Source organism: Zingiber officinale, chromosome 4A (genome assembly GCF_018446385.1).
Source record: "Zingiber officinale cultivar Zhangliang chromosome 4A, Zo_v1.1, whole genome shotgun sequence".
Classification (NCBI taxonomy): Eukaryota; Viridiplantae; Streptophyta; class Magnoliopsida; order Zingiberales; family Zingiberaceae; genus Zingiber; species Zingiber officinale.
Genome location: NC_055992.1, coordinates 655,548 through 677,539, shown reverse-complemented (window position 1 = coordinate 677,539; position 21,992 = coordinate 655,548). Strand labels below are relative to the sequence as shown.

At 40.4% G+C, this 21,992-nt stretch overlaps 1 protein-coding gene across 1 annotated transcript; it reads right to left on the bottom strand.

Annotated features, from left to right (window-relative positions):
• Positions 1-10,966: 10,966 nt before the first annotated feature.
• LOC121969086 (pectinesterase-like) lies at positions 10,967-12,163 on the bottom strand. Its single transcript, XM_042519009.1, has 2 exons — positions 11,694-12,163; positions 10,967-11,552 (listed from the first exon to the last, which is right to left on the bottom strand). Exons 1-2 carry the CDS (start codon positions 12,161-12,163, stop codon positions 10,967-10,969), a joined length of 1,056 nt encoding a protein of 351 aa, XP_042374943.1.
• Positions 12,164-21,992: the final 9,829 nt, after the last annotated feature.

Sequence of the window (21,992 nt, the reverse complement as noted above, 5' to 3'; positions counted from 1 at the left end):
TATCTATTTGTCAAAGAAATAGGTTTATCATGTGAGAACCAAGCACATTGATGTGAGGTTTCATAAGATCAGAGAGTTGATTGCTTCGAGGGAAATTTGACTTGAGAAGGTTCACACTGTAGACAATACTATAGACATGCTGACAAAGCTAGTGACCACAGAGAAGTTCAGGCATTGCTTGAACTTAATCCATATCCTAGATGTTAGAGGAAGGAAGCTCAGACCCAAAAATCCTGATGGAGCTTTATTCAGATACTCGTGTTCTTCGAAGGGGTGAATATTCGCCAATGTGGAGATTATTGATGAGTGGCTCATATTTGGATGAACTCCAAAGCGATGAATGCTATGGAAGAAAAATCTATTAAGATTTTCCCTAATAAAATTCTGTTACAATTTTATATAATAAAATTCTATTACAATTTTTCATAACAGAATTCTGTTACAATTTTTCATAACAAAATTCTGTTATGACTTTACCGAGTCTGAGATTTATGCATTATTTATGAGGATCATTGTAAATTTATTGCTCAACAATAATCATAAGTATCATGTAATGTGATTCTCTTGTGTAGATAGAATTCTAATAAAGCTTTGGCCATTTTTATGGAGTAGGCATGCCGCCAAACCATGGTAATTCTTCTTCTTCCTCCTCTTCTTATTCTCCTTCCTCGTGTTTGCTCTCCTTTTATGCATCTTTGTCTTGTTGCTCCATGCAATCTCTTTCTCTCTTCCACTTCTTCCGTACGTTAGAGGTTGAGAGGTATTGTCCCCTCTTTGCGCAACAAATGGTATCAAAGTCATGGTCCAGACCAGATGCCATGTGGGGTAACCTTGAACGAAGTTGAGGGTAGGCCCGGAGCTAGTCATGAGTGACCGGATGCTCGTGGGGAGGCCTGAAGTAGGTCAGGGGTGATCGGATGCTTACGGAGAGGCCCAAAGCAGGTCAGGTTGACCGGATGTGGATGCTTGCGGGGAGGCCCCGTGCAAGTCAGGGTGACCGGATGCGGATGCTCACGGGGAGGCCCGGAGCAGGTCAAGGTGACTTGATGCTCGTGGGGAGGCCCAAACCATGAGAGTAATTGTGGTCCTTCGTTTGAGGGGAGGATTGTTGGGGTTCAATCAAAGTCTCACATTAAAAAGATTTGGTAAAGATCATGAGTTTAAAAAGATGTAGGATTTATTCATTGGCATGAGACCTTTTGGGGAGAGCCCAAGAGCAAGGCCATGAGGGCATAGGCCCAAAGTGGACAATATCATGCCATTATGGAGATATGTGGACATCCTTTGGCCACAACAACGAGACAGAAGGGGAAGAATCCCGCCATGACGGAGGAGGATAGAAGCTTTACTTTTCCTGAACAGGGGCATTGGGGCTAAAAACTTTTGCTATCATGTTTTGACGCTCCCAATTTCCGACGGAGTTTTTAGGCAGGATTAACACAACGGTTATAATTTTATTGACAGCGGTTATAAACCATTGTGAATGAATTTATGACGCAAGTTTTGAGGTGGGAAAAACACTTCACTTATAATTTCACTGACAATGGTTTATAAAATTCTAAATTAGATAAATAAAAAAATAAAATTTAAGTTTCAAATATTATTGACGCATCATGAATATTTATAATAAAATGATGACCTCAGTTGATCCTCAACAATGCAGCTCAAAAATTGGAGGAATAAAAGTTTAATATTTTTGTGGGTACAAAATTTTATTTTTCCACTTTTGCTTTGAAGAGTTCAATGAAGACTCTTTGCAAAATGTAGTGAGGCAAGGAAAAGGGGTGTCGCTGGCCCCCTTATATAGGCGTGGTCTGGCCGCTCGGACTATGTCTGGGCGCCTAGTCCTTGTGACGAAGCAGGGCGCCCAGACAAGGTTCAGGCACCCGGACCCCTATACCAAGGCCCCCTAACAAAAACTAAGGGTTGCATGGAGCAGGGCGCCTGGACGGTGTGAAGGTACCCGGGTTTTTTTTTAATTGAGTTTGTTTGAGTTTAAAAAAATTAAGGCTTTGAAAAAAAAATTAAGTTAAAATTTTTTAATTAAGTTGAATAAAAAATTTATAAAAAAAATTAATTAAGTTGTTGAAAGTTAAGTTAAAAAATTAATTAAATTGTTAAAATCAAGTTTAAAATTTAATTAGGTTGTTAAAATCAAAATTTAATTAAGTTGTTAAAAATTAAAAATTTAATTAAGTTGTCAAAAATTAAAAATTTAATTATGTTATTATAAGTTTAATTAAGGTATTAAGAATTGAATTAAGTTATTAAAAATTTAATCAAGTTGTTGAGGATTTACTTAAAGAATTAAGTTATTTAATTAAGTTGTTAAAGGATTAGTTAAGTTATTAAAAATTCAATTGAGTTATAATATTTTAATTAGGCTGTTTAAAAAAAATTAAATATACATTAGTAAAAATTTAAATAAGTTGAAAAATAGAAAAAATTAGTTTAAAAATACTTATCTAAAATTGGTCCTTAAATGTCTAATATTTAGTTACTATCAGAAATAACAGTGTTGATCTAGTTAGTCAAGTTAAGTATTAATGTCTAGTTAAAAATTTATTAAAACAAGGACAACTTAACTTGATTAATGTACTCTTGTATTTTTCAACCAAACTTATTTTGATGTACTGATACAAGCATCTGAAGTCCAAGCAAAAGACCTATTCATTTCATGACATTCTATGCTTTTGAATACACAATCAAGGTATACCTAGTGTGTTGATACTCGTTCTTTAGATTTATAGGATCATGCTTTCTTTGGGTTCGGTCTAGACTAAGGCTAAAACAATTTTGCAACACTATATAAATGAGAAATTTTTTGAGAAAACATAAGTAAATAAGTTTCCTAGAATTTAAAAATTATCTAAATAAATATCCTCTCCTTAACCTAAAGTCTTAGTTTTCAGGTAAAAACAATATGCTTATAATTAAATTAATAAATTTTAAAGGACTTAATTATTAAATTTTAGATTGATTAATTAGAATTAATTATAATTTAAAATAATCTTATTCATCTCACTCAGTCTAAGTTTTCAGACAAAAAAATCTTATGATTTTGTGAGATGAGTTAAGTTGAATTTCAAGGTTTAGTTTAACTTGTGTTAGATTCCAGTTTAACTTTGGGTTCAATAACCAGACATTTTTTGGATAAACTTATAAGCTGTGGTGAGTCACCTGGATATCATTAGAGTAACAACGCCTTCAAAAATTTTCAAATAGTCCTACCCATTGAACTTAACATAAAACTTTGGTCTAACTAGTTAGGATTAGTTAGGGGTACCTTTAGTTAGTTCCACTACGCCAAATGTACGAGATCGAAGTAATATTTTCCTAGACATGCATAGATAGAGTTTTTCTAATCTACTATTATCCAAAACCTCTCTAGTACTTTTCATTAAGTTAAATTTTTGTCTCTTTCTAATCTTGTCCTAATTACCCAGTCGGGTAAATTATTATTTTAGAGGTGCCAGCTAATTTAGAGTCTCACCCTAAATTATTGAACTTTGAGTTTAGGTTTTAGGTTTATGTCGATTAGTTTTATAGTTGTAATAAACTAGATTATAACTTGTGTTTAAGTTGAATTTGCATTTATTTGATTTAAATTTAGTTTTTTTATTTGAGTTTGATTTATTTGATTTCATTTTAAATTTTAGGTTTCGGTTTGAATTAGTAGGTTTAGATGTATTTGGTTTTAGGTAATGAATTTTATTTTTAGGCACATAAATTGATTTAGTTATACTTGCTGGGTTAGAAAAGCTTTCGGAATCCAAGCTGTGGTTTATTTTGAACTTTGACTTATTAATGAGATGAAAGTTTTATTTGCAGAGCTGGACTTATATCCGAGCCTGGACTTATTGTATACAACTTTTTGTGATTTAAGGATTAAATCTAAATTCTTTGATCTTGTGGTGAAGTTTGCTAACAATCTTTTAAGTTTATCAATTTCACCTTTTAACATTGTATTTTCCTCCTTCGGTTTTATAGCTTTATTGGATTTTCATTTTCAATTTGAGTAGTATCAATTTATTCCTTGAGGTGCTGATTTTCCTCAAGAAGTGTTTCAGTTTATTTTTTAAATCTAATTAATTTTTTATTAAGACATACAATTATTTTAAAGAATTTAGCAGTTAAGATGGATGATGCCTCGTTCGGACCTTCGAAAACGAGTGTGGACTCGTGCCTTGATTCATAATCGGACTCATCATTTTGATCTGCCTCACTTTCTGATTTTGGTCCGGTGGATGCTATCAGTGCAAGGTAGTTGCCATGCTTCGATTCATCATTGTCTGATTCTTTGGACGACGACTCGTCTCAAATCGCTTTGAGTGCCTTCCTTCTTCTAGTTGTCTTGGGATTGCCCTCTTTTATTTTTGGGCACTTGTGGTTGTGGTGTTCTTTCCTGTTACACTCGTAGCATGTGATCTATGCCTTCACGTCGTTTGATTTGATTACCTTTTATAAGTCCTTTGTGAAGTTGTTCTTCCTTCTAGTAAATATTTTTCTGACAATGTTCACTAGTTGTTCTTCTTCGTCGCCTTCTGAGTCAGATTCAGATTCTGGCTCCAGTTTGTTCTTGTTCTTGACTTCTTTTGAGGAACCTGGAAAAAGTGCATTACCTTTCTCGACTTGCTTTGAGTTAGTTTGTTCATGGATTTCAAGTCCACAAAATAGCTCATCTAATTTTAATTTATTTAAGTTCCTCATAACTTTATAGGCATCTACTATAGATGTCCACAGTACTCTTCGAGGAAAAGAGTTCACGACATACCTGATTACATTTCTATTCTCTAGTTGGTGACCGATTAGGTGGAGCCCATTGAGAATATCCTTGATTCTTGTGTGTCGCTGATTAGATATTTCTCCATTCTTCATTTTATATTGAATAAATTATTTAAAAGTAAGTCCCTCTTGGTTACCTTTGAATCGCTCGTGCCCTCATGTAATTCGACCAGCTTGTCCCACAGCTCCTTCGCATTCTAGTACGGGCTGACACGATTCAGTTCTCCTTTGTAAGTCCACAATCGATTGTGTTCATTATCTTTAAGTTGATCTGGGTCTTTTTCTTATCTTTCGGATTCCATCTTTCTGGGTCAAGCGGTACTCTAGTTGCTTCATCTACTGACGTCCTGTATCCCCATCGGAATGTGAACTATTGATTAATGTCGGTCTTTAGGTACATTCAAACTACATATGTCTTGGCTTATGATCATAGTTGCATATAATACTACTCGAATTTGGTGTTCAAATTTCAAAATCCTGTGAGCAACCTCCTTTGTTTCCACTATGACTAGTTGGCCTTCTAGGTACATATTTAGTATTGAGACACACAAAAGCACCACTAAGTGAAACGGATGTAGTATTTTATGTAAAAAGAACACGACTAGATATATCTTGTAAAGAAGAGACCTTAGGACTAGAGAGAACTTGTGACTTAGTAGACTCAAAGTCAGGAGATAGACTAGCAAGGAAGCTCATAATAGCAATTTGCTCTCGTTGGCGCCATTGAACCTTCACATCAGGGTTAAAGGGCAAAAGCATATTAAGCTTCTCATATATCATCTTGAATTCCATAAAATAATTGATGAGAGGTTGATCTTATTTTTCCACATGATAAAATGCATTACAAACCTCATACATGCAAGAGATATTCCTTTCTCAAAATACATAAATTTCACATAATCCATTAGTTCTTTAACAAATTCACAATGATTGATCAAACCTATTACCTCACCATCAATACAATTCCTAATCTGAAGGAACAAGTGAACATCTTATCTAAGCCATGTCTGCTTTGAGTCATCTTGAGGAGGATCATCAGTCAAATGGCCCTTCGAAGGCGGATGTTGCTAGAGGAGAAGAGCAGCGAAGGAAGACTTCTCTGTTTGCCACCGAAGGAAGACACAACAGCTGCTGTTGCTCGGAGAGGGAACAACAAAAAAGGACTTTGCTATTTTCTTTCTGTTGTGTTAGGGTTGGAGGTTGCAGTGTGAGGCAGCAGCAAAAAGTCCTGTGTGTTATATGTATTGGTCTAGTGGTAAGTGAAAAAAGTCAAAATCCATTGACAAGGCTGAGCAAAGGAGGTACGAGCTACCTCCACATGTTGCACAACTCTTCCTTATTGAGCCGGTGGCTTTTGAACCAGTGGCACAAGAGCAGCTCAGTGTTCGTTGCTTATTAGGGGAGCTGGCCGAGCCTTCTTGTCGGATTGTAAAATAGGGACTGGGCTTGGTGCTTCCTTCTTACGAGCGGCCTGAGCTTCTTCTACGTTGATATATTTGTCCGCCCAACCCAACAAGCTATTGAAGTCTTTTGGAGGTTTTCTTGCTAGTGAGCGAAAAAATCTCTATCTAGCAATCCTTTTAAGAAGGTTCTCACCAAGATTTCAGATGTGGCCGAGGGAACATCCATGGGCACTTAGTCAAATCTTTTTATATATGCTTTCAAAGACTCTTTTAGTCCCTGCTTGAGGGCAAATAAAATCAAGTTATTCTTGTGATACCTTTGGCTACTAGCAAAGTGTTGGAGGAAAGCCTTCTTAAAGTCCTTGAAGGTGGTGATCGAGCCGGTCGAACCATCTTTGTGTCGAGCTAAAGAGGGTTGTTAAGAACACTCGACACTTAACATCGTCGGTATATTGATGCAGCAGGGTGACATTGTCAAACTTGTGGAGATGCTCCATAGGATCAATAGAACCTTTATACTCATCGATCGACAAGGGAGAAACCGCTTGGGTAGCTTGTCTTCTAGAATTTCCTGTGAGAAGGGTGCAACCAGTTGATCGGGCGAAGCACATGTAGTAGGGGCTTTACCATGCTTTGGATTGTGAGATGGTGAATCAATAGTAGAAGATTCCTGGGGCCGCTCAGCTCCTAGGAAATCCTTAGGGGGTCCTCGTATGAACACCCGAGGGAATTCCATTGGTGGCTTGGACCTGGATCTTTGCTCAACAAGAGGTGGCTCTTTAGATGTCATAGCTAGTACAATGGGTGCCTTTGAAGAGACCAAGTTTGTTTCTTATTGCTTTTGCATAAGTGCTTGTGCTCTTGTCGTCATGAGTAGGTCGAGATCTTCCTGGGACAGGGTAACTGTTATCTTTTCAGCTTCGTCCATCTCCACGTTCCAGATCAATCTAAGAGTTTCCACAAATGGTGCCAAATTTGATCCTATCTGGAAGCTGGAGATGATGGAAGGCTGAGGAGAGGACGTTGATTGACTCAGAGAACCTTGAAGAACACATTGCTATAGAATCCGAGCGACTCCCTGCAAAATGATAAACAGTGATGGGGAGAAAGAAATCGTCAACATGTGAGCCAGGAGGGAGTCCATGACGCGGACACTCCGACAATCAAGTCAGAAGGTGATGATGGTGTAAGAATTGCAAGTAGTAAAGTGGAAGAAACTGTGTGGCTGAATATGCGCGTGCATACTTTTGCCAACGGAGAATGACCACCTTTATATAATACCTCTGGTAATCCCCACATGAATGAGGCATTATCCTGTAATTTGTCAATTCGGTCACATCAATATACGTCTCCAGTGTCACATCAATCACTTAGGCATGGTGTAAGTGTATTGTGTATGCTAGCTACGTATTTGTGTACAAATACCTCCTTTGACAAATCCATGTGCTATATTAATGGCGGAAAGTGGGTTCTAGGGTCGTTACACTTTAGAAAACCTATTGGGAAGGCTTGCCTTGCAAAATGAACTTGAAGATGAACCCCCTTTAAAAGGGGCCCATGCCTTCCTATAGCCATAAGGTATCATTTATGGATCAAATGCATGTGACTAATTCTAGCTAAACCATGTTGGACAATCTCGCTACTTGGTCTGATCGAAATGGTCTGATCAGCAAAGCTAATTGGGAGAGAAGGAAGCAAATCTGATTTGAGCCAGAAATGGGGGATCGCCTAAATGTTATTACTAATTTGTCTGACAGACAGAGCCGATCGAGTGAGAAGGGAACAATCCTATCAAAGCTAGGAAGGGGGTCTGCCTTACTGTTATTACTAGTTTGTTTGATCGGCAGAGCCGATCAGGGGAGAGGGAAGCAATCAAGTCAGAGTCGGAATGGGGGTCCGCCTTAATGTTATTACTATTTTGTTCGATCGATAGAGTCGATCGGGAGAGAGGGGAGCAATCCAGTCATAGCCAGAAAGGGGGTCAGCCTGACTGTTATTACTACATTGTTTGATCGGCAGAGCTGATCGAGAGAGAGGGGAGCAATCAGGTCAGAGTCGGAAAGGGGCCCGCCTTACTGTTATTACTACTTTGTCCGATAGGCAGAGCCGATCAGGAGAGAGGGGAGCAATTCAGTCAAAGACGGAAATGGGGTTTGCCTTAGTATTATTACTATTTTGTCCGATTGGTAGAGCCGATCGGGAGAGAGGAAAAAAAAGAATGCAGTGTCTCGAGTGGATGACTGGAAAGTGCTAGTGATGCCAGTCTCTTGACTTTGACTTACCACGTTTGCTATGCGGCTAATCACTGGGCCCTACTAACAAGGCTACCTCCTATTTATCATATTAGGGGAGAAAGAGTATGAAAGACTAAAAGAGAACTTTTGTAAGCATTTAAATGACTTTGCTTCATGGTGATCCGAGATATATATAGCTAGTATGGTGCTCCAGGCAATTGGGAAAACAGTTTGAGTGTGAATAGATCTAGCAAAGCAAGTTAGGAGAGGGCAATGAAAGCTCAACAACAATCTCCTTTGTGAAGGCAGAATAACCTCTTACAAACTTTGAAAACACCAAAGGAAATATAGAAAATGAATATTGAGTGCAGTACAGGTGTGTTTTGAACTCCTAACCCTATGGCACAATTTATAGTGCACCTTTCGAAATGACCGTTTTGTTGACGTGGAAACTCGAGGCGCCTCCAATGAATGAATTTTACCAATGTTCAGCTTATTTGATTGAATGGAGCTGCATCAGTTCATCAGAGATGCCTCGGCAGATGCTGAGTTGGATTCCAATGCTTATCCACTTCGCAATGATTCTGCTTCATCAGAGGCACCTTCAATTGATCCGAGGTGGCTTTGCTACTATTCATCCCAGGCGTCTCTAATTAACAACGACACCTCAGGTCTCTTCCGCGGTAGCTAATTTTCTAGGCATCCGAGGTGCCTTAAGTTTTCAAGTCTTCATGGTCAACTTTCGAGTTGACCATTTTCCGACTCCGCTCGCTAGGGCGATGCTTTGGTCGTCCAAATTTGAGTTCACCCGAACCGAACTCCAACCTTGTCTTCGAGCAGACTTCCTCTCGGCTTCTCTCCCCTTGGATTCGCCGCGCGTATCCTTTTTGCTCTGCTGATGTACCCTTCCGCAGCTCCTCATCCCTCAGATGCACAGAGTCCGTCGACTCCCTTTCCATTTCATCCTTCTCGCTCGTTGTATCTTCTACTTGACTTCTTGTGTTCCTAAGTCTCTTCACACTCAGACATAAGGCATCAAATACATAGAGTCTAACACAAAAACCCTGAAAGATAATTTGACGTGGATACGAGTAGAGGTATGCTTTCTCATTGCAAGTAAAACACAAGTTTCAAGACCCAAAGTACTTTTCATTCCAATATCAACAACGCAAACATCGATCATTTATTAGATATGAAATACTCACTGTTTTTTTCCTGATCTCGATTAAGTATTCAACCTAATTAAGGATCCGATCCATTGTAGGCTTAAAGAAAGATCATATGGTGGATGCAACAATATTCCTCTCCTCACATTGCAGGACACGGTCCTTGTCCAGGACCTAAGCTATATAGCTATTGCTTCATCTCTGCCCCTGTGGTGGTTTCAACCCACACCACCTTTGGCGGAGCATGAGCTACTCGGTCTCTCCTCGAACCACTATGCATGCTTCGGAGAGGTACGACCTGGTAACTCGGCCTTTTCTGCACTCTCAGTCACCGTCATAAGACTAGCTTAGCTTCTTATCTCTCATGCCGACCCGGAATAGCATTCGCAAGGCTTCCAGTACTTATGCCACCCGACTGGCCCCATGTTGTAGACAAACCCCAATTAATCCTTGCACCTCGAAGGACTTCAGGTCACTGTAGCTCCGCCGCTTCTTCCCTTGGATTGTTGGTCGATTGCTCAATGGGACAGAATCTTGGCATACTCGAATTCAATGTCTCCCTGCCCATTGATAATTATATATATTAAAGAGCGAGCACTGGTATCAAAAATAAATGTAAATGTAAATTGATTGCATCGAATCATCAGATTATGATCTCTTTAATCAATATAACGGCACGTGCAAAGTGAGGAACAATGTGTAATTCTGTGGCTTAATCATTATCATTACCCCTGAAGAAGAAGAACGTCGGAGTTTGGACTTCTTTGCTGACATCGACCTCGATCGTGCTAGCCAGAGTAGTTATAACTGACAGATAGTATTTCCCTAGCTCGAACAAACGGTGGTTGATGATTCATCAGGTAGATCGAGTTATGCTCGAATCCGTCAAGGACTGCGTCCGGAGAATAAGCTTAATTACGAGTCGTGGCTTTCTCCGGGACATGTCACAGCGTTCTGACTCATCCTAATGCATGCCTGTATCTTGTCCGGCGAAGAAGGGAGAGTTGGTGGCGGCGTTCAGTGGTTGCTTTATAACACTTTGAGGAAGAACCAGCAACGATCGAGAAGGTAAGGTCCACAACGTCCTTTAATTTGTTCCCATGCTGATGCTGATCAAGAAAAGCTAGAGATTGAAGAACCAAGAGATCTGTTGGATATCGGAGATCATATTCAACTGGTACACCGTGCCATATTCGGACGAGTAATTAGGAGCCACGTGATCAGATGGAGGGTTTGCAATAATGGATTGCGCAATGATTATACGGCAAGATGACTCGAAGATAGAACAAAGTAACTTGCAATTTTTTTTACCTAGAAACACAATTTATTAAATTTTCCAATTTGCCCCTTTATTTATATAGCACCATGTATAATTAATTTATAGGCCCGACGTGAAAGGAATGTTAGTGGCTGGTATCCACGAGTCACCAGACAAGAAGCTTCCGACAGTGAATTTTTCAGCTTCAGACGAGTTATTGATCACGTGATAACCGGGCCAAGTCACCCTCCTACTCGTGTCGGCGCCGGCGCCAGTGTTCATGAACTCCCCGTAGTACAATGTGTCCGGTGGGGGGCGGTCGTCCCACTCCAACCACCCCGCTGGGTCGATCAAGTCCCCTAGCTCCGTCTTCATCACCACCGTCCTCGAATAGTTCCCCCACGGCCGGCCGAGGTACGTCTTGAATAACCCCTGCACCGGCGCGAGGTCCGACGCTGCAGCCACGACGGAGTTGTGGATCGATATGCCGGTGGTCTGGTCCGAGCTGTTCCTGCCCTGAGCCGTCACTGTGTTCTTCTGGCCGCTCATTGGCCGCCTAACGCAGAGGTTGCAGTTCTGGAAGACAACAGCGGCGTTGCCGAAGATGAAGTCGATGGTTCCGTAGACGTCGCAGTTTCGGTAGAATTGTGTTTGGGAGTGGACGTCGCAGTTTCTGTTTAATTTTGCAATTAATTCAACTAGTTCGCTGGTAAAAAAACTACAACTAACTGTTAGTCGATCGTAAACATATTAATTAATATGAGAATATATATATATTCTCAGCATATTAATTAATTAATTTCTTACCTAGTAAATTAAATCAATTGATTATTTATATATTCATAACTAACCGAAGGTGGGCGTTTGGAAGGTCCGGTAGCCATCTTTAACGCTCCTGTTCCCGGTCACCACGGTAGCATCTATCCCGTCGCCGGTCATCATTAAATTCTCCATCGAGCTAGGAATCTCCACGTACTCTTTGTAGACGCCGGCCTTCACGTATATCACAAACCTCGTCGTGCTTCCTCCCCTCTCCTTGGGCACAGCCGCCACGGCTTCTACAATGGATCTGTAGTCGCCGGAGCCATCCTGCGCCACCACGAGATCCGGATTCAAGTCCGAATCCGCCAGCAGCTTCCAGTCGGCCGCCGCCACCCACTCCGGGAACAGTAACCCCAAACGGCGGTGCCGTTTATGCTGCCCGCCGGCGGAAATCAGCATCGACGACTGCTCATATGACGCCATCGGCTCGCCGTAGCAGTGTTCTAGCCGTAGCAGCAGCAGGAGGAGGAGGAAAGCTAACAAAAAATTCGCCATGGATGCAGAATTCGCAGAAACTTGATGAAGAAGAGTAATTAATTATATTAAACGTACGGCTGCATGCATGCTCTTAATTCGTTTATATATTACGAAATTGGATCAGTGTAAATCTATATATACCAAATTTATAGATATTTTATTTCATTTAATTGTCATATATATTTATATTTAGACGATCTCATTCCTTGTATAATTTATTTGTGCTTATCGGTCAATTTCATTAATAACATGCTCTTCATTTATACAAGGTAGTTTAATTCATTTGTGCATCATCAATATATAATTATTAGATTGGATAAGTGCAAATCAATAAAAAAAATTATTGATATTTTATTTGATTTAATTGTCATATTTACATGATCTCAATCATGATGTGTGTCTATATGAATATATTTGTGCTTATCACAAATCGTGCTAATTAAGGACGGCCAACTTCATTACTAAAAAAGTACTGAGTTAATGATATTATTATTATTATTATGTAGATCTTCATTCATTGATTAGACTTGACTCACTCATCTTATCGCGTGGACTTGGCTCAACTAGGCTTTGGTCATGCCCGATTGATTTTATTTGTTAGGATTGATTATGATATTTAATTTGTTTGAAATTATCAAGTTAATTAATATATAGGGGTTGAGCATGCATGGCGAAGATATGTTACGTTATTGATGACTCAAAATATATATATATATATATATATATATATATATATATATATATATATATATATATATATATATATATATATCAAGCTAATCCAAGGCAATGTAAGCACTAGTAAAGTCTTCTTCTTCGAGCAAAGTCGGAGGCGGAGAAGTCTCGTACAACGTTTGAAAGCACGAATTGTAAATACGAAAAATATAGTTGAAAATGAATTGTACAAAAAGTATCGTCCTAAATGAAGAGGAATAGGGCTCTATTTGTATTCTACTAGTCGAACTCGAATGTAGCATGACGTGACATCTCCTAGCGCCTGGAGTGGGTTTGGGCGTCCAACGGTGCACTTTATCTGTTCGTAATGACTCTTTAACGGCGTGATGATAATTAAGACTTTATCGGTACCGGGGGCACCTGGTCGGTTCGGGTGCCTTGACTATTGCTGGTGTGGACCCAAAAACTATCCCCGTTGCTACTTTCGCGAAGAGGCGCTTGTTTGGTACCAGGCTAGTTCGAGCACCTAGACCTAGTCCGGGCTCCTAAACAAGTCAATATAGAGTTGACTTGTACGACTGTTTCTCCGATCACTTGGGTGATTCTCTGACCATCTAGAGTTGAGCTCACTTGACCCCCAACTCCTGAACCCAACTCCGGCTTTCTCCTCGAGTTGGCTTCCTCCCCGGCTTCTAGTCCCTCAGACCGCAAGCGCATCCTTCTCGCACCACCACTGTACTCTTCCGTAGATTCTCATCCCTCAGATGCATCGAGCTCGTTGACTCGCTTCTGTGCCATGCTTCTTGTTTACTGTGTCTTCCGCTCGACTTCATGTGTTCCTAAGTCACTGCACACTCAGACACAAGGCATCAACTACATAGGATCCAACTTAACCTGTTTGACACTACAACAAAACTATTGAAAGACAATGGTGAAAAATCGTTGTAAAAGACCCAAAAAATCCGTTGTAAATGGAAGCATTGAGAAAGTTAGGTCCCTCAAAAGACAACGGTTAAAAACCGTTGTTGTTATAAGGAAAAGAAAATGGTTGTTAATCGTTGTCTTTTGAGGGTCCTATCTTTCTCAACTCTTCGATCTACAACTGAATTTTGGGGCCTTTTACAATGGTTGTTAATCCTCTGCCCGGAGCGCTGGAAGCAAGCAGGGTCGCCGGAGCAAACGATCGAAGAGCAGAAATAGAATGCGGAAGAAGAAGCGGCGACACTGTAGCTTTATAAAGATGGGCGCGCCCGACCGGGGCCGTCCGATCTAGGGCATAGGAATCGAAGTGTGCATCCAACCGTTGAATTTGAACTGCCAAAATCACACATCGGCAACTGTCACCTCGGACGTGCGGCGACTGCGCCAACGACACGTGGCGTCGTCTCACTGGATAGCATTTAATGGGCGTGTGCTCGGCCTTCATGGAATTGATTTGCACGCATCACGAGGAGATTCGGACGGCGTCAGCATTAGCTGACCGACCCGTGCCCCTTCGAAAGTGGTGAGAAAAAGTATCCAAAATACTAAGTATGAAGACACGAAGCACTGACCGGGAAAGAAAGATCAGTCCTATGGAGACCTAGCGGGATCCAACTCATCTATCAGCCGACCGGCCAACCACTCACTAGGTTATTTTTTCCAGTCAGTCAGACTTTCAACCTCCTTCAACTAGACTTGAAGGGAAGGCAAGTGATCCGATGGTAAAGGGAGGGGGGCCCGCCCGGCAGGAGGTCAGAGTGGTCAACCCAGCAGGTATTCGATCGGGCGAATTACCTTCCTGGTCAGCAGGAGGGATAGCCGACCCGGCATATCGACAGGTCGGCCTGACCGCGAGTTTCCAATGCTCATGAGGCAAAGCAGGAAGAAACGGAGGCAGAGCGGCCATTTCGCTCGGCTAACAGCAAACACGGCAGCCGACCGAAAGGGCATCAGTCTAATGGCATTAGCCGACATGGCCTCCGTTCGGCCCGAGAAAGGCGCCAACCGAGCGGGTACTCCGCTCAGCCCAGTAAAAGACAAAGGAAGCAGGTGGCGAGATCTTCCTAGGAACTAGTGTCGACGACAAGATGCATGGCCGGCAGCCTGGTTAAACAGAGAATCGTACGGTGGAAATTTTCACTGTCATATCAGAGATATGCTCGTGCTATTAAGGTAGGGTGTCGGGCATGCTTTCCTGACACGACAATTATAGGTAAGCTTTGAGAAGCGTGCATGCCTTGGTAAGCATGAACGCGCCTTCCGGAGGCCCTATATAAGGACTCCAAACTTCGACGATGGTATGCGCACTATTTTCTTTACTGTAGCCACAGTTCTCTTCGCTTCTTTCCGTCGAATATTTGATTTGAGCATCGGAGGGCCATCGCCGGGGAACCCCTCCCCGGCTCGGCATTGTGTTTGCAGGTTCACGGCGGGAAAGGATCTACGTCTTGGGAGTCTTCAACCAGTCAACAGAAGCGTCACGTCCCCAGCGTCCATCGACTCAACTCTTGGACAGGATCAAACTTAATTTTTTTTGTTTGGAACACATGATCGATTCTAATTGGTGGGTATACCTAGCTAGTGATATTTATCCCGTAATTAACTGATTGATTAATTAAGAGGATTAATAACTAATTGATTAATTGGATGCATAATAAATGGTTAATAATAGATTAGTTGATTGAATTGAACTAAACAGGAGTTGACTAGATGCAATTATTGGTAATTTACTTAGCTAACGAGTAATTATCAAGTTAGTGAATTTGATTTATTAACAGTTATTCAATTGATTAATTAGCTAATAATGACCTTCGTGATTGATGCATTTGTGAAATACAAAGGTTTGCTGATTTAATTTATTTAACTCTAAAGATAATTAATTGGTTATAATTAGATAATCTGATTAAGGAGTTATTGAATCAGTAATCAAATTTATACGTTATTAAATATCAAGTTAACTACTTGGTAATTAATAGTCAATGGAATTACTAATAGGATGGTAGCATGATTTGCTAGTTCACATATTATAGATCCTTAGATTTTCTTGGTATCCTACACTTGTAGGATTTGAGCTCGATGCAGACCTCTGACTTGAATACGGTTAGGACGATCTACATTTGAGAGATGGACAACCATTCCTTGACCTCTTTACTTCCGTTGATCGTAGTGCATGATTTACCTTTGATTTGTGTTGATTATGTAGCATTTATTTGCTTACCATGATTCCACTGGATTTGTTTCCTGAGTTGATACTTTGTTGCTTGTTCTTATTTTACTCTACCTGATATCCATGCAGTCTTTGTTATCGATGTTATTTATTGTCATTTATACTCTGCTATTTTGCTAGTAATAGTGTACCATAGCATAGTGGTAGCTTATACCCTTGGGTGTGATTGTTTACTGCTTTACTTGGTTCTCGTTACATTATTTATGTACCCCGACTGCCCATGAGACTGATCGTGGTAGCGTGGTTCGCTTTCAGTTAGTAGTTTATTTGTGTACCTTGACTGCCCATGAGACAGGTCGTGGTAGAGTGGTTTGTCTACAATCAATAGCTAGATAGCTACTTACATATCATGTCTGCCTATGAGACAGGTCATGGTAGCTTCGTTGTTAGTAGTTTTGCTATGAACCTGAAGTTATCGTGAGACAGATTATGTTGCGTGGTTAATGTGTAGGACCTGGTGCCGCCGGTACGATGGGTTGAATTGCCTTGGAATTATGATTATACCCTTCTTGTTCTTACGACTTGAGTTAGACAAACACTTTAAAAAAAAGAAAATGTTTATAAATAAATACGAGGCTATTGAAATTTACTTGGTTTGCAACCGGGAATGTTGCTAATCCAAGGCAATGTAAGCACTAGTAAAGTCTCCTTCCTCGAGCACAGTTGAAGGCGGAGAATTCTCGTACAACCTTTGAAAGCAAGAATTGTAAATACGAAAAATATAGTTGAAAATGAAGTACAGAAAGTGTAGTCCTAAATGAAGAGGAATAGGGCTCTATTTGTATTCTACTAGTCGAACTCGTCTGTAGCACGACGTGACATCTCCTAGCGCCTGGAGTGGGTTTGGGCACCCCAGCGGTGCACTTTATCTGTTCGTAATGACTCTTTAACGACGTGATGATAAGCCTTTATCGGTACCGGGGGCACCTGGTCGGTCCAAGGGCCTGGACTATTGCTGGTGTGGACCCAAAAACTATCCCCGTTGCTACTTTCGTGAAGAGGCGCCTGTTTGGTACCAGGCTAGTTCGAGCACCTAGACCTATTCCAGGATCCTAAACAGTCAATATAAAGTTGACTTGTACAACTGTTTCTCCGGTCACTTGGGTGATTCTCCGACCATCTAGAGTTGAGCTCACTTGACCCCAACTCTTGAACCCAACTCCGGCCTTCTCCTCGAGTAGGCTTCCTCCCCGGCTTCTCGCCCCTCAGACCGCAACGCGCATCCTTCTCGCTCCACCACTGTACTCTTCCGTAGATTCTCATCCCTTAGATGCACCGAGCTCGTTGACTCGCTTTCGTTTGACACTGCAACAAAACAACTGAAAGACAATGGTGAAAAATCGTTGTAAAAGACCCCAAAAATCCGTTGTAAATGGAAGCATTGTGAAAGATAGGTCCCTCAAAAGACATCGATTAAAAATCATTGTTGTTTTAAGGAAAAGACAATGGTTGTTAATCGTTGTCTTTTGAGGGTCCTATCTTTCTCAACTCTTTGATCTACAACTGAATTTTGGGGCCTTTTACAATGGTTTTTCACCGTTATGTTTTAAGTGAAAAGACAATGGGTTATAACCGTTGCCTTTGAGCAGCTTATTTTCTCAACACGTCAATTTACAACGGATTTTTGGGGTCTTTTACAATGGTTTTTCACCGTCGTGTTTCAAGTAAAAAGACAACAGGTTATAACCGTTATCTTTGAGCGCCCTATATTACTCAACACGTTGATTGACCATAGTTGTTTTGGGTCATAGATAATGGTTTTTAACCGTTATCGTTTATATTGAAATCATTGTTGTTTTAACTATTGTGTTTTAACCGTTATTGTTTCTCAACACACATTAGAGAACAATAAACCATTTAGATCTGATTACCTTACCAAATTAATATCCACATACAACATAGTACAAACTTATATCATCCTATTTTAAACGATCACCCTTAAAAACAGATAACACGCACAAAGAAGGTGCCATAGAGATGAAATTTACACTTTTCTGATCACAAGCTACTATACATCACAAATCTAGTGAAGCAAACCTTGAGAAAAGCTGGATGTTGCTTGCATAAGATTCTCGTGGCTGAATAGTCTACAAAATGATGAATACTTCTCTTGAAGCGTCTGCAACTCCTCGTGCGATTTACGTTCAGCGTCCGTGATAAGGGGGAGTTGTCGTAATGTCACAACACTTGTCTCTTGATATTCTAAGCTTTCACCTGAACCAGAAGCATCAGTTTTGCGCTTTCCCACAATATTGTTAATTGCTATAAGTATACACAAATTCGAATCAGAGAAAAAATAATAGATGAAAATAACCAATCTTAATAGTATCAAGTTCAATATTGAAGCAAAAAATGTTGAGAGATGGTCATAAAAAAATAGTCAAATCTAAGCGACAAACGAACAAAAAAAATAAAATAAATAAATAAATCATTCTTTGTCTAAAAACAACATTCTCCATGTAAAAATTGAAATAAATTCACTTCCCTGTCCAACAAGCTGATCAAAGATTTGATGGTTTTTTTTATGGTAATTGCATTCCGATTCAACCTTCAATACCAATTATCTAGGTTATATCTAATTCTTAAATAAAACAAAGAAGCTCCACAATGAATTTGACATAGGTATACCATCACAATAAGTCACTGCAAGGGCAACCTTTGTTGTTGAGCTTCGACAATAGTCATTCCTGCTACAACTTTTTTGCCTAACACTGCCATGTTTGATTTAAGTTCCTGAAGCCTTGTTTCAGTAGCTTACAATTTTGAATTGTTGTCAACATTACCATGGCCTTCCCTTAGTCTCATCTGACGCTTTGAAACTTTAATGCTCTATGTAAGTGTAGACGTGACACCGTGTGTTATTTAAATAAAGTAAAACACTAAAAAAGAAAACAATGTGATCAATGACATAGAAGATTACAAATAAACATAATACTCCAAGTAGCATTTTGTCGCCAAAGAGAATTTGTAAATGTAGATAGTACAATCCAAGTAAAGACTTAACAACCATGAGCTATCTAGGAGTTATTCAAACTTAACCTTCAGCTTCTAAAACTTAATTTCACATTATGAAACCACTGCACTAATGTTGATTTCTTTGTTCAATGTGCCTTGGGCATATAGAATAAATCATTTGAGATAGAGGGCATGTTCTAATTGTTGTCTACGGGTAGCTTCTGGAGTATGCAAACTGATCGTCGAGGCTAGTGTTCGACACTATCTCCGTAAACGATATTGCTCCGCTACGGTGTTTAACGGATTGTTGCAATTCGTTCCCAAGATACAACGATGACGAACGTCTCGGAATCGTAGCACTCCGACTTCCGAGACCAGCGAACCTTTAGTAGACTTCTTGGACTCTTGAATGCACAAGATGTGATGAATGCTTGAGGAAGAGAAGAGAAGATTGAGTGAGTATTCCATCATCTGGAGGGTTCTATTTATACTGAACGAAGAGGTTGAGTGTCCTTTGGGTGAGTGGATGTGTTCTTTGGGCTGGATCGATCTAGATCATCTATTCTGAAGGGTTGTAACCCTTCACCAAGCCCACTTCAATCTCATCCATCAGATCTGAGGAGTTGTGACCCTCAGATCCCGCCTATTGTCATCAGCCATCGGATCTAGATCCATTGATTCGATGCTTCAGATCAAGCCTCATCCCAGGCCGTCAGATCGTTACTCTTTGCGATCCAACGCTCTAGATCGCATCACAAGCGATCCATCATATCTATTTGATCAACGTTGATCAACGGTAGCCATCCATTCCCTAAGTCAACTGTCCAGTCATCTCCCTTTGCCCACGAGGATGCCGCATAGGCGCTGCAACATCAGGTAAGAGCCTGACACGTCACCCGAGTGCCACGCAGGCACTGCAATGTCACCTGGAGCATAAATTTAAGCTCCTCAATGCGAAGTGCAAAGTGCGCCTACAAAGCACCCATTGCGCACGTGCGCATGTGCGCACGTGGCGGGTGGCGGGCTCACAGGTGCGAGCACCTGCTCGCCCTGGGCTAAGGGGTCACCTGTCCTTTTATTTTTTGTGTTAACTCCATTAACACATCTTCATTAATAAGTAGAGAATACACATCGAAAATTTCCGATGTGGGACTATTCTCCTATGCACTTTATTAATGAATAACAAATGTTATTTTGGGTTGACTTTAAACATTAATTTCTCATTCACCCTTAATCGGTTTTGAGCAAATTAATAGTCTAAATCTATCTACGCGAATCGTAGATTTCAATTTTGAAGTCAATTACGACTTTCAACAATTGATGACTTCCTTCCTCTAAATCGTTTTGGTCCATTTAAGGCCCCAATATCCAACAATCCCCCACATGAATGGAAATTAATGCAATGCGTGTATGCATGCTGACATTTTTCAAGAGTCCAATCGATAAGTCACTGGGAGAGGTAGCTTGTGGCTTTGAACCTTCCGTAGTGAAATGCTATCGAGTATACTAGGCTGCGCAGTGAACGTGATGTCTTGAACTGCTCAGCTGTTGGTGTATACTTAGACAATAACACCCACACAGAGATCTATCTCACCTACTTTAGGTTCTCATGGTTGGTTCCGTTTCGGCCATGGATACCATCTTGGATTCATGAGTGTTTCATTGAAGCGACCTGTCTTCACACTCACATAGGTGACACTTCTATCAAGAGTATCCTACCATACTCCACCTTATCAGGTATAGAAGTCACTAAAAGCATAAGCTTAACCTCACTACATGAGGTAGGACAGCACAAATTCATCCTAGGATTGAGATAGAGATAAACTACCTAATGTGCTGGACCACAACTTCTGTAACTTCGTTGTCCCATTGAACCAAGATCTTGGGATCTCCAGTCAACAAGGTTGTGTTACCGCTACAGTCGTTTTTAGTTGTCGATTTTTAATCTCATTCCTCTAGATGAGCAGTATACTTGATCTCGACTTAACCCCTTCGTTAGAGGATCTGTCAAATTATCTTTGGACTTAACATAGTCGATTGCAATCACTCCATTCGAGATCAACTGCCTAATGGTATTATGTCTACGACGTATATGTCGTGACTTCCCATTATACATATTACTCTGTGCCCTTCCAATCGCCGATTGACTATCACAGTGGATTAGTACGGCAGGCACAGGTTTCACCCAGCTAGGAATATCTTCCAAGAAATTCCGCAGCCATTCAGCTTCCTCAGCTGCTTTGTCTAGTGCTATAAACTCGGATTCCATAGTTGACCGAGCAATGCAAGTCTGCTTAGTGGATTTCCAAGATACTGCTCCCCCACCGATCATGAATACATATCCACTAGTGGATTTGGAGTCTTTTGTATCTGATATCCAATTAGCATCACAATATCCTTCCAACACAGCGGGATATTTTCCATAATGTAATCCATAGTTCATAGTATATTTCAAATATCTGAGAACTCGCATCAATGCTTTCCAATGGGTGTCGTTTGGATTACTCGTAAAACGACTCAGTTTGTTGACCGTACAGGCAATATCCGGACGTGTGCAGTTTGTGAGATACATCAAACTGCCTATTATCCGAGAATATTCCAACTGCGATATGGTCTCACCATGGTTTTTCGCTAAGTGTTGACTTAGATCCATAGGTGTTTTCACTGTAGAGAGATCGTACGCATTGAATTTTTTCAATACAGATTCTACATAATGGGATTGTGTTAAAACTATCCCTTCTGATGTCCTGAGAATTTTAATTCCCAATATAACATCTGCTTGACCCATATCTTTCATATCAAAATTTCTGGTCAACATTTTCTTTGTAGTCATGATTACATCATGATTACTGCCCATTATTAGCATATCGTCTACGTATAGACAGACAATTACATAGCCATCAGGTGTGTTTTTGACATAAATGCATTTGTCACATTCATTTATTCTGAATTCGTTTGACAGCATTACTTTGTCAAATTTTTCGTGCCATTGTTTAGGCGTTTGCTTAA